Genomic DNA, 12148 nt, shown 5'->3' with positions numbered 1-12148 from the left:
AAAGAGACCTGTTATCCTGCAGCTGTCTCAGAGGATTTAAAGCCCGAGGAAGACCACAGTGACCCCTGTCCTGTTTGAGGTCAGAAACAGCTGATGAGATGCTGTTTTCTAGAGCAAACCCAACACCAGATGTGTCCCACTGCCCACAGCCACCACCCCAGGCACCACCAGCCTTCCTGGTCTTGTCCCCAGCAGTGGTCAGTGGCTGTGACCAAGGCAGTGGTCACCCCTCACCTGAACATGGTCTGGACATTGACAATCGTCTTGGCATCTGCCATGTAGTCCTCCTCGGCACTCATGGTGCTCTCCTTGTCCACCACCACCAGGTTGTCAGCGTAGATGATGCCACACTGCAGCAAACTGTCCAGGCTGGGCAGTCCCCAAAGAGAAGAGCGCAGGGTCAGCCCTTGGAAACGACACAGGGAAGCAGCACAGGGGTTCCACAGCGAGCCCAGGCTGCTCCCGACCTGCTCTTCACCTGCTCCCATCTCCCAGGGAGGAGTTGATAACCCGAGAAGCCCAAGGTGGGCTCAGCTCTATGGTACCAACCCTGGGGCTTCTCATGGGGTGGCCCAAAAGTCTGGGCTGGGGTAAAAGCAACAATTCAGGCACAACAGCCACACGTGGGAACACCTACTTGTCAATGGTGCCCTCCATGTAGTAAACCATGGGGAAACAGCAGATGGCCTCCAGAAAGTGGTGCTCAGGCCTGGGGGGAGAGCCACAGAGAGCGAGGTGGTTCAGCACAGCCATGCAGCAAAGACAGACACAAAACCCAGGGCCGGCCAGCCAAGGTACCCAACGGCAGCACTGCTGCTCCCTCACATCCCACCCCCAGCACGAGATGCTCACGAAAACACAGGGAGGGTTCTGCGTGAGGGAAAATGTCCGTGGAAAAGTACTTGCTTGTTGTCCAGCAGCAGCACGATGGGGTTGAGCTCCTTGCGGGAGCGGTAGTACGCCCGCAGCGGGACGATGAAGTTGTAGAGCCCGTTCCCTGCCGTCTCCGCAGAAACGATGATCAGTTTGTTCTTGAACCCATAGGCTTTGGCATCCTCAAAGCTGTTGTGTTTGCAGCCCTGTGCGTGGGACGGCGCAGGGACTCAGTGGACACGTCCTGGGGGGGTTCAGCCCCAGGCAGCCCCCACAGCCCCTCCACACCTTGTCCAGCCTCAGGCAGCAGAACGGAGCTTTCTCAGGCAGAAGGTGGCACAGGGTTGGGGAACTCCCGATGTAGGGCGAGTTCGGGGGGTAGCCCTTCACGTACCTGCAGCAGAGAGAAATCTGTGTGAGGACACGGGGAGAGCTTTCCATTTATCCAAAGCTCAGGTGCTGGGGAAAATATTCAACAGCAACACCGGCAAATGCCCTGCAACACTCTCCTGCAGCAGCTGGGAATTTCCCCAAATACACATATTTAGGAATATTTTTTGCTGTGCAAAGGGCGGTGAGATTGTAAAGTTGCAGGGAGAGAGCCAATTGTGTGCTCATGGAAAAGCCGAGAGGGGCTGAGCCTCAGCATCCCCCGGGTACTACTGAGCGCTGTCACATGCCACGGTCCCAGTGTCTCTGAAACTGGGACAAACTGGATGCAACCACAATGAACCAGAGGGAACTGGATCAAACTGGATCCCACTGGAATGAACCACACAAGGAAGGGCTCCAGCGATGGAGAGCGACTCACTCCACAACCGCCGACCCCTCCTCGTCCGACTGCGTCATCTCATCCTCGGACTGGTCGCTGAGCAGGTCGCAGGGCAGCAGGGACGAGGTGTCAGCCAGCTCGAGGACGGGGGCAATGCTGGGCCGGCGCGTGCCCGAGCCGTTCTCGGCCGGCAGTGCCAGCTTGCTGCTGTTGGCAGGGCGGCACTCGGTGTTCTGCAGGTCCATGGCCACTGTACCTGGACACGGCGGGGAGGGAGCACAGCAAACACGCTCTAAGCGGGGGAGAGGCAGCAAAGCGTCGAGCCCTGCCCAGGGATGAGACAGCCCAGTGGATGCTCAACCATTTGTGGGCACAGGGAGTGCAGGTAAAGCCCCCAGCAGTGACCTCCTCCTGGGCACCGCTGTATGCGGCATCTCCCCAGGGCACAGCTGTCACTGGGGTCTGTCCCTCTCTCCTTTGCCCTCACTTCAGCTCCATGCCCAGCTGAACCACTTGCCCACCTGCTGCTCCCTGAACTGCAAAACCTGGCTCTGCAGGAGTTTTTATGGTGCTGATGTATCTCTGAGATGACAACCTTGCAGCCTAATCCCTGCCCGCAGCTCCTCGCAGGCTCTGGGGGACACCAGCCAGGTTAGGAACCACATCTGCCCTGGCACTGCCCTTCCTATGGACACCCCTCTGCCCCAGAGACAGGCAGTTAGGCAGCAATGCCCTCACCCACATCCCATATCCCTCCTGATCAGCTCCAGATGTTACAATCACAGAATCCTTAAGGCTGGAAAAGTCCTCTAAGATCACTGAGTCCAACCCCTCCCTCAGCACCGCCACCCTGCCACTAAAGCATGTTCCCAAATGCCACATCTACGCATCATTTAAATCCCTGCAGGGATGGTGACTCCACCACTGCCCTGAGCAGCTGTGCCAATGCTTGACAACCTTTCCTGTGAAGGAATTTTTCCTAATACCCAGCAAGGGACAAGAAAGACTTCCTCACGCTGTCCTCCAGCAGCCTCCAAAAACCAAACACGTTGACGGAGTGCCCCATTAGGCAGAGCCCAGGCACCAGCCTTGCCAAACACCACTGCCCTGCTGGCACTCGCGTCATTCCTGTCCCTCTCATCACCTTTGGCAAAGGTCCCTCTGTGCAGGAGCCGTGTGAGAACTGTGACAAACACCGCTCAGCAAAGCGCTCTGCAGCTTGCTGGGGGATAATCTATGCAAATTGCTGCTCAGGAGTACAAACACATAAATTATTTGCCTGAAATATAATGTGCTCGTGTGGCTCAGCTCCTCCAAAACTTGTTCTCCCCAGATACAAGCGGGAAGTAATGACTCACGATATTTTTCACTTGCACAAATGCAGCGCTCGCTGCAGAGAAAACTACGCTCTTCCTCTGCTCGGGAATCATAAACGTGATTTAGGATGTGGCCCACGGCATTTCTTCATCCAGCCTTGGAAACAATTGAGGGCTAAATCCAGGCTTGGGGCATTTATGCAAATACCCTTAATGATAATGGACATCACGAGGTTTACTAACGATATTTGAGCTTGCTGAGAGCACCCCGGGTGCAAGGAAACGTGTATTTTACTGGTGAGATGACTGGGAGAGAGGATGGAAAGGGGTTTTCAGTGGCTTTGGCACTGGTGGGGGAGGGCATGGCAAGGAGTGTGCCAAACACAAAATAAAACGAATTGTGGGGGAGGAAATGAACCCAAACCTGGGGAAGGTGATGGAGTGGTGCGTGCAGGTCCTGCTGCCCCGACTCACCCATGCTGGCGATGATGCTGTGCACGGGCAGGCGGGAGGGGCCGTCGTAGCTGTCCCTGCCCGCAAAGCCCTTCTTCTTCTGCTTCTCCTCCTGCTTGAAGATGAAGGCAGAGTTCTCCTCCTTGGTGATGTTTATGTAGAAGCAGGTGTCCGACGCTGCCATGATGTGCCGCGGGCCGGGGTTCAGCAGGATGCTCTTGTTCTCCTCCCTCCGGATGCCGATCAGGCAGACCCCGTACCTGTGCCGGGAGCACGGGGTGGGCATTCCCAGCTGGAGAAAAACCCCTCCGGGGCATTGTCCCTGCACCAAGGACCTGGCAGTGCCCTCCAGCCGCAGCCCTGACCCCCAGGCGTGCAGACTGGACGATACCCGCTGCCCACCGCCCCCCTGCCCTCACTTCTTGTGCGCGTGGAAGGCGGCGTAGGTGAAGCTCTTCCCCTCGTACTCCATGAAGAACTTGCTGTCCCCCATGCGGATGTGATAGACCTCATTGCCCGAGCAGCGCCCGTACATCCGCTGCCACTGCTCCGGGGACTCCTGGCCCTCCCTGCAACGACAGCAGCAGAGGAGGGATGGACCCCCTGGAGCTGGGGTGGGACGCCTTGGGGCTGGCACAGATCCCAGAACTCCAGCCAGATCCCAGGGCAGAGCCCCAATAATCTCTGGAGCTGCCACGGAGCCCGGTGGCAGTGAGGTGACAGTGACACATCGCCACAAGCTGTCGGTGCCCGCCGAGGATGAGCTCGTTTTCATTTTGGGTTTTAAGTGCCTTTTTATTTAATGAGGGCTCCTGCAGAGTGCAGAGGGAGGGTTCAGTGCCCGTGTTGGCAAACAGCTCCGAGCATGGGGCGAGAGGCATCTGGCAAGGATGTTTCATAACAGTTTTGATGGCACTTTACCCAAAATTCAGACATTTCTGACCAGCCAAGGAGTGCAGGGCGCACACCACTGCTCTCCTGTGCTGTCAGAGCTCCTTCCAGCCATGCTGGATGATATACCCACCAAAAAACCCTGCAGGGTCTGGGGCTGCTTGTGCTGTGAATTCACCTTCCTGCCAGCAGGCCCGTGCCAATATAAAGATATTTTTATTCCCAGTCTCTGGAAAGTTGGCGTTGCCCAGCCCAGCTGCACTGGTATGGCTCCCTTACAGTATGGCCCTGGGTGGGGGCCCCAGATCCCACTGTGCTCCCCAGACCCATCCCAGACCCCCACCCTCTCCCCCTGGTCTCAGAGGCCTCAGTTCTGCCATCCCTCCAGGCCCAGGCAGGGGTAGGGGAAGGCAGGGATGTGCAGGGACAGCACTCACTGGCCACGGGAGGTGTGCACCAGCAGCGTGATGAGGGTGGAGGTGGCGGGGCAGACGCAGTTCAGGGCCAGCATGGCGTATTTGCACTCCTCTTCACAGACAACGTGATCTGAAAGGCACAGGGGACGGTCACGGAGGAGAGGGGGACAGAGGGGTTTCCCTGGCTGGCAGTGCCCGGGAATGTGGTCATTTCGGGGTGGTGTTTCCTCCTCTCCTGCCAATCCAGGAGGGCTCCCAGCTGACCAAGAGCTGCTGTGCAGCTGCTCCAACTCACCTGCAAACTTGACATGAAATTTGTTTTCTGGCTTTAAGATCTGAACATAGAGAGGACAGTTTGGAGCAAAGTCTTTGACAGCCCAGGCCCTCAGGATGGTCTGGTGGTCCTGGACAAGGACAAGAGCAACAAGAGCTCCTTGGTTGATGTGTTATTTCCCCCAAGGCTTCTACACCTGGGATGAACTGCAAAGCACCCAGCCACCCTGGAGATGTACGGCAAGGGCTCCTCCTGCCCCTGCTGCTCCCTGAAACCCAGCACTGACAGGAAACCAGGACAGCAGAAGGAAGGTGAGCCTACAGGGGCTCAGCCACCAGTGTGCCGCTGCATGTGCCATCCCTGTGCCATCCCCGAGGTTCTCCATGGCACTCAGCCCCTTCCTGTGCTGGGCAGAGGTGAGATCAGCATCACCCCAGTCCCTCCTGCCTGAGAAATGCCCCATCCCTGACCGTGCCACCCGCCAGCCAGGCTCACCGCCGCTGTTCGGTCCACTTCGTTTCGGCTGCTGAGAATGAAGCAAGCTTCTCCATTGTCCATCCTGCCAAGAGAGAGCAGTGACCCCATGAAGTGCACGGCCCCACAGCACTGGGCACTGCCCATCCCAGTCAGGGCACTGCCAGCCCCCCCCAGACCCAGCAAAGGCACTCAAGGACGCAGCTGGGGTGACATTCCTCGCCGGGGATGTGCAGTGTGTCCCTCTGCTCACTTGGCTCTCATGAGGTCCTGGTCCTTCAGCGCAGAGCCCTGCAGGTAAATCACCCGCTGTGACCACAGGGGGATCTGCAGCACCCGCCGCACCTGGATGTCCATCTCTGTTGGGCAAAGGATCACCACGTAGTAATCCTGGAAGAGAGAGGCCGCCGTGGGTCAGGGTTCTGTGGGCCAGCGAGGCTGTGAGCCCAGCAAGTGACCCAGCGCCGTGTGACCCAGCCTGGTCGTCACCTGCAGGCGTGGGTGGGCGTAGAACTCGTTGAGGAAGTCCATGAGGAGATCAATCTTGAGGGAGCTGACACAGAGCACCACGTGTTTCTCCGTCTGCGCGCGGTGCCGGCTGTAATTCCCGCCCGACTTCTGCCGCTCCATCCACAGGTAGACGAGCTCCTCGAACTGCAGAGGGCACAGAGCTGATGTCCCCACCGGCAGGGCCACCCCAAAGCAGGCTCTGTGGTCCCCCAGCCTGCAGCTGTGCGGGTCTCACCTGGAGCGGCAGCACCACCAGGGCCACGCAGATCATGATGACGACGAGGAGCTGGGAAGGCCAAATCTTTGGTGTCACATCTCCGTAGCCCACAGTGGAAAAGGTGACGATGCAGAAATAGAAGGACTTGAAGAGGGAGAGCTTCTCACCTGCTCTTTCTAAATGCTGGATGCCACAGGTCCTGGAAGGGAAAAGCCCCATCACAGCAGGGGCTGCCCTGCCCAGGACACGGGGCAGCAGAACCCCACAAACCTGCAGCTCAAAGCCATCTTGCTAAACACAAGCATCACCCAAGCCTTCCTGGGCCCAAATTGTACCCCCCCTCCCCCAAACTCATCCAGCAGCAGGACTGGGAGCACCACTGAGCTCTGAAATAGCATTAGTCATCCACATCAGAGCATCGTCTTTATTGCCAAAAACTCATGAACCTAAAAGCCTCATTTCCTCTCCATTCAGCAACTTAATGGTATAATATGCCTCAAACCCAGACCAAGGGAGCCAGAGGAGGATTCAAAGCCTCATTCGGAGCTAAATAGCCAGTGATGAGCTCTGCTCCCCCTGCCCAGAGGAACACCCTTGATGCTGGCAATGTGGGGGGTAAAGGGCCCAGTTAATTAGCAAGAGCACCAGTGGGCAATTACAAGAATGAGCTCAGGAGCTGTGGCTTGGGGGGGGGGAAGAGCTTGGCTGGACCATGGAGTGCAATGGGTTCTGATGAATGAGCCATCCCTGGTCAATGAGCCACCCCACACACGTCCCTGTGGGAAGCTGCTGTCCCTGCCCTCAGCCCTGCTCGGAGACTCACATTTCCACATCCCCCAGCTCCCTCCGACAACACCCTCACATCTGCTAAAAAATTCCTGTTAGAACCCTAGAATTAGGGAGGATAATTAGTTTGACTTTGAAAGCCCCTCAAGGTGTTCAGTGTGCTGCGGGACAGGGGAAGGTGTGAGCACTGCAAGAGCCCAGCTCTGCCAGCCACCCCGGGATGGGCACAGCTGGATTCCCAGATCAGGAAGGGGGTTTAGTGAAACGGAGAACAACACTCACCCCGTGAACACGAGACACAGGAGGGTGCAGATCAGGATGAGCACCTGGTTGAACATCGCCGACTGGGTCCTTTGGATGGCTCGGTGCAGGTCGTTCTGGGGAGAGAGGGGAGGGCTCCCAGCAGCTCACAGAGCCTGAGGGGAAATATCCTCCAAGCACCACCTGCTGCCTTGCTGGCTCCAGCAATGCCCTCCCCAGTGAAGGTCAAGCCTGGATTTAGCCCTTGGGAACGGGTGTGCGTTCCCATCAGCAGGTCTGGGACACATGGGAGTGGCTGGAATACCTCACCCCTGGCCACCCCTGTCAATGTGCAGCCAGCAGAGTTGGCGTGCTTCAGGCACTGAGGGATTCCTGGTCACAGCCTGGCTTTCCAGCCTGGCATTCCCTGGCATGGCTGCACACCCCGAGCTCCAAATCCTGCCCCAGAGCTGGGGGCAGCCAAGGGTCCCCCCCAGTCCTGCTGCCCTCCCCATCCCCGAGGAGCTGGACAAAAAGGGTCACTCACAATCATGTTCTCCAGGGCGTACTTGGCCAGCCAGCAGTTCAGAAACACAGGAATAAACAAATTCCGCAAAGGAGGCCAGAATATCTACAAAAGCAAGGGTTATTCGCAGAAAAATCCATGTTCTTTTGAAAAATAGAGCTGTAAGCAGCCAATCCACCCTCTGTGGAAGGATCCCACTCCAAGCTGAGCAGAAGCCACCACCAAACACAGCCCTGCTTCCCTGGCTGCAGCGGAGCAGCTGAAAAGGGAGGATGGGTTTTGGGATAACGCTCCAGAGAAAGTCATTATACTGTAAAACATTGAAGGAAAAATTTCCTGCCAGCCTTAAATACCACTTGGCCAGACACTCATTTTCCTTTATTTCACCACCAAAACTCGGCACTGACTACACTTTAGAGCCACTTTCAAATGTCACCGGGACACACTCACCGTGATGATAAACGGCACCGTGTTGATCATCTCCAGGATGAAGGAAATGCGGAAAATCTGTTCCCAGATATTCCCCTAAGGGATTAAAAACAAACAAGAATCAAATAAGCTGAAAAATTTGCCAGGGGACAATTAAAACAACCGCACTCTGCCACAGTCTCTGCCGGATGAGGGAAATAGGGTGCAGGAACCAGGAAAGGTGCAGTGGTGCTGGCAGCCACGTTGAGGGCAGGAAACATTCCCAAACTCTTCAGTCCTCCCCACAGCCACCACATCCCTCTGTCTGCCACTGCTGCTGCCCAGAACTGGGGAACAACGTTTCATGCAAGGATGGAGAGTGACAGTGACAGCTACAGACCGCTGGCACTCAGACCGGGGGCAACGCAGGGTCCGAGCCTCTGCTGCCAACCCTCCCCTGGTCCCTGAGAAGATGCCATTTGTTAAGGTCACTTTTTTTGGCCATTTTAAGGGGCTTTGGTCCAAATGAGTCAGCTTGTGCCACTCCTTGTCTGGCTTGGAGCGGTGCCACTCCCTCCGGGGGCAGCAGAGCAGGAGTCACCCCGCCGAGCTCAGCCCAGCCTGAGGAAACTCGGGATGTGTCAGCCTGACGCTGAAAACAGTGAACCTGCGTTAAACGGGTCTGGATTTCTGAGAAAGCAGAAAAAGAAGAGATTCTGCTCTGCACAACGCTTATCCAGCAGCCCGAGGGGGAATGAGAAAGGAAAACATCCAGAGCCAGCTGAGACATCGCCGAGACAAACAATCATCCTCCCGGGACGCTGCAGGCTCCAGACAGCTCCGAGCAGGAGAGATGAGTTCCCGCCGAGGGGCAGAGCCGGGCTGTGCCCTCCCGCCCCGGGCTCTCACCTTGTAGCTGAGATAGATGAGCAGCATGGTCTCCAGGAAGCTGATGAGAGCGATGCTGACCTGCAGGGACACACAGGGGAGGCTCCGAGGGCTCTCTCCAGGTGCTGGCAGTGGATCAGAGCTCGCCGAGCCCTCTTGCCCCGGGGAGCCCCTGGGTGGGGCACAGCTCCAAGCCCATCTCCCCTGGGCTCCTGCACACCCATCCAGGGCTGCTCACCTGCACGGCCCACAGCGGCGTTTTCCTGTCCACCCAAAAGATGTGTGACCTGCAAAGGAAACCCAGAGGGGATCTGAGCTGTGGCCCAGCTGTCGGTGTCCTTACCCCCCACCGAACGCAAATCCGAGGCCATCACTGATGCAGGAGCTGCTGTTCCCCACTGCAGTTTGCTCGAGCAGCCCCTGCACTGGGAATAAGCCATTCCCGAGGGTGCAGCCACAGGCATTTACCAATGGATTTGGTTCTGGGATGCTGCTCCACATCCCTCAAGCAGCCCCACGAGCAAGAAATGGCCTCAGGCAGCTGCCAGCAGCAGCCGCCTCCATCCCTGCATTCCCACATCCTGGCAGAGATGACCCCGAGCTCTGGAGCAGCTCCCCACTCACCAGTTTATGTTGGTGGACTGGTTGAACGCTGTGTAATTCTGCTTTTCGCATTCCCAGCTAGGAGAGAGAGCAGGGAAAAGCAGTCAGGGAGGGAACAGGGATGCTGGGATTGACTCCCCGGGCTCACGAGGGGCCCTTGTCGCTGGGGGAGCACTGGACAACATTTCCATGGATCCAACACCCCAATTCCTACAGCCAGGGCTTTCCACAGGACAAGTCTTGCCCAGGCAGCCTTGAACATCCCATTACTGGAGCATAAAACCCCTCAGGTGCTTCAGCCCCTACCTGAGGTGCTGTGGGATGCTGATCCTCCCTGGCACAGTGCGGAACACAGGGCTGCAGGGAACTGGGAACTGGGAATTACCAGGTTACAATCAGCAAAAAATTGCTGAGCTGCAGCTTCTGGGACAAGGCTGGCCCCCAGCACCCTGCCAGGCAGGCAGCACCGAGCCAAGCTCTCCCTGCCTTGCTGTGAGGGATGTGCTCCTGCTGGCCAGCCTTGCTGCTGCCACACACCCTCAGGAAAGTGGAATTCCCTGAACTGCAGCTGTGCTAAACCTTTCAAGGATGAGCATCTGTGGCCTGCTCCCCTCTCACAGGTCTGAAAGCACTTTCAGAACGTGCAGGTGCACTTGGTAATCTGCAGCCTTTACAAGGAGAAAATCAGATCGCCAGTTCTCCTAGCTCTTGGAAAAACCCCACATTGTACATGAGCCGAAGGAAGCAAGGACACATTAAAAACAGGCTTATACTGAAACCCAGCACAAAGCTGAGATATGGAATCATCCATCACCTCAAGGATCCACACAGCACAGCGTGTTTCCCTCTCAAATGCTTAAACGGGATTTAGTGTAAATGTCTTCAAGGGCGTCAGCCTTCAGACAATATTTGCATGGTGATGCCCTGGAGTCACTGAGCTCTTGCCTGCGTCTGAAGGCCACGTTGAGCCCTGACAGAGTCAGACAGAATTTGGAAATGAACACGACCTGAATTTTTCCACCATGCACTGCGCAGGGCCAGCAGATACCCCCACACCCATCCGCGGGGTTGGAGCAGGGAGCAAAGGCCTTGGGCCTGGGAATTTTTGTTAAACTATCAATTCAAACAGCTGGAGTGAGGAAAAAACCTATCCTCCCACCCACTGCATCCACACTGAGCCCTGCCTCGGCTGGGGAGCCTGGGGGCACTCACCAGCCTATGCCCTCCTCAGGGTTGTCGAGCAGGACACGGACGATGTACAGGAGGCACGTGAGCAGCTTCAGAGAGAAGTTGAAGAGCCGGATCCTCAGGCCTGCAGTGGAGGGGAGCACGGATGGGGCAGCATTCCTGGGCACCCCAAGCACCCCATGGATCCCAAACACCCTGGGCACCCTCTGCATCCACAACACAACCCCACAAGTTTTGCACAGCCCCAGAGCACAGGAGCCCTCTGATCCCCGGGGAGCTGCAGGAGCCCCAGGACAGCAGCACTGCCCACGCTCTTCCTGGGTCTCCACATGTCCACATATACAGGACACCAACACAGAAATAAAGATTTGTCAGCTCCTTGCTGACCCCAATAGATGTGAGAGACAAATGAGGAGCTGCTGGAGTGTGTCCCACTCATTAGCAGGCATCCACTGAAAAGCACCAGACCAGCACTGACCATGTTACAACCAGCTTGCAGGAGCAGGGACGGCGAGGGAAAGCTGCTGCTTTATCCACTCTGCCTCCCCAGCCAGTTCATTGGGTTATTACTCAAATTACAAGTGAGAAATTCATCACATTTTCATTAAAAACTTCCCCGTGGGCACCCTGTTGTGCTGCACTCCAGCTTTTTAACAAGACAACAGGATGCAGGCAGGAAAAGAAAATGTGCATTTATAAATTAACGAGCAGGCCCCCTCCAGACAGCTAATGACATCTCGGAGAAAGAAAATAAAAACACCATTAGTCAAGTGGAGACTAATCCCGATGGCTGGAGCAGGAGTGGGTAACTCGCAGCCTGCCCTGGCTGTCCCCACAGCCTCAGGGGAGCACAGCCAGCCTGTGACGGGGACATTTGCTCCCTGACACCCACCCTGCTCCCAGCCAGCTTGTCCCAGCTGTTTGTCACGCTGCGGCTGTCCCCAGGGAGCAGAGGTGGCAGGGGGCATCCCCTCCTCCCCACGCAAAGCATCCCCCAAACCGAGCTGGCCAACAGAGGGGCCGAGAGGCGGCAGCAGCCCCGGGCTGGGGACACGCGGGGACACGGCCACCAGCAGATGGCAATGGCTTCTCATCCCGCAGGACAGAGCGCGGCTCTCCCGGCTCGGGCAGGGTTTGCTCTCCCGGAGCGTTCCGCGCACGCAGCACTCACTCGATCGCTGGTTTTTGATGAAGAAGAGCTTCAGCCGCTCCTTGAAGGTGTTTTCATTCACGTAGAACTCGACCTGCACCCTGCGGGGAGAGCGCCCAGAGGGGCCCGTCAGCGGGGCGGCAGGGCAGGCCAGGAGCCCCCC

At 57.1% G+C, this 12148-nt stretch overlaps 1 protein-coding gene across 14 annotated transcripts in view; it reads right to left on the bottom strand.

The window, feature by feature from the left end:
* KCNT1 (potassium sodium-activated channel subfamily T member 1) overlaps positions 1-12148 on the bottom strand; it is a 77461-nt gene that overhangs the window by 10872 nt on the left and 54441 nt on the right. For 9 of the 14 annotated variants that reach the window (XM_032131179.1, XM_032131182.1, XM_032131180.1 and 6 more), the window contains 21 exons: positions 12007-12086; positions 10860-10959; positions 9669-9725; positions 9283-9331; positions 9066-9125; positions 8199-8273; positions 7770-7853; positions 7265-7359; positions 6215-6395; positions 5959-6123; positions 5723-5859; positions 5491-5554; positions 5017-5125; positions 4743-4851; positions 3834-3983; positions 3436-3674; positions 1685-1970; positions 1162-1267; positions 907-1079; positions 638-709; positions 235-369 (listed from right to left, as the gene is read on the bottom strand). In XM_032131179.1, the coding sequence (XP_031987070.1) occupies positions 235-369; positions 638-709; positions 907-1079; positions 1162-1267; positions 1685-1970; positions 3436-3674; positions 3834-3983; positions 4743-4851; positions 5017-5125; positions 5491-5554; positions 5723-5859; positions 5959-6123; positions 6215-6395; positions 7265-7359; positions 7770-7853; positions 8199-8273; positions 9066-9125; positions 9283-9331; positions 9669-9725; positions 10860-10959; positions 12007-12086 (2526 nt within the window). The remainder of the gene's footprint in view (positions 1-234; positions 370-637; positions 710-906; positions 1080-1161; positions 1268-1684; positions 1971-3435; positions 3675-3833; positions 3984-4742; positions 4852-5016; positions 5126-5490; positions 5555-5722; positions 5860-5958; positions 6124-6214; positions 6396-7264; positions 7360-7769; positions 7854-8198; positions 8274-9065; positions 9126-9282; positions 9332-9668; positions 9726-10859; positions 10960-12006; positions 12087-12148) is intronic. The other 5 variants (XM_032131183.1, XM_032131188.1, XM_032131193.1 and 2 more) reach the window with 2 other exon arrangements.

The sequence above is a fragment of the Corvus moneduloides genome, chromosome 21, assembly GCF_009650955.1.
Source record: "Corvus moneduloides isolate bCorMon1 chromosome 21, bCorMon1.pri, whole genome shotgun sequence".
NCBI lineage: Eukaryota > Metazoa > Chordata > Aves > Passeriformes > Corvidae > Corvus > Corvus moneduloides.
Note: the sequence above shows the minus strand (reverse complement) of the source record. Positions and strands in the feature narration are given on the sequence as shown.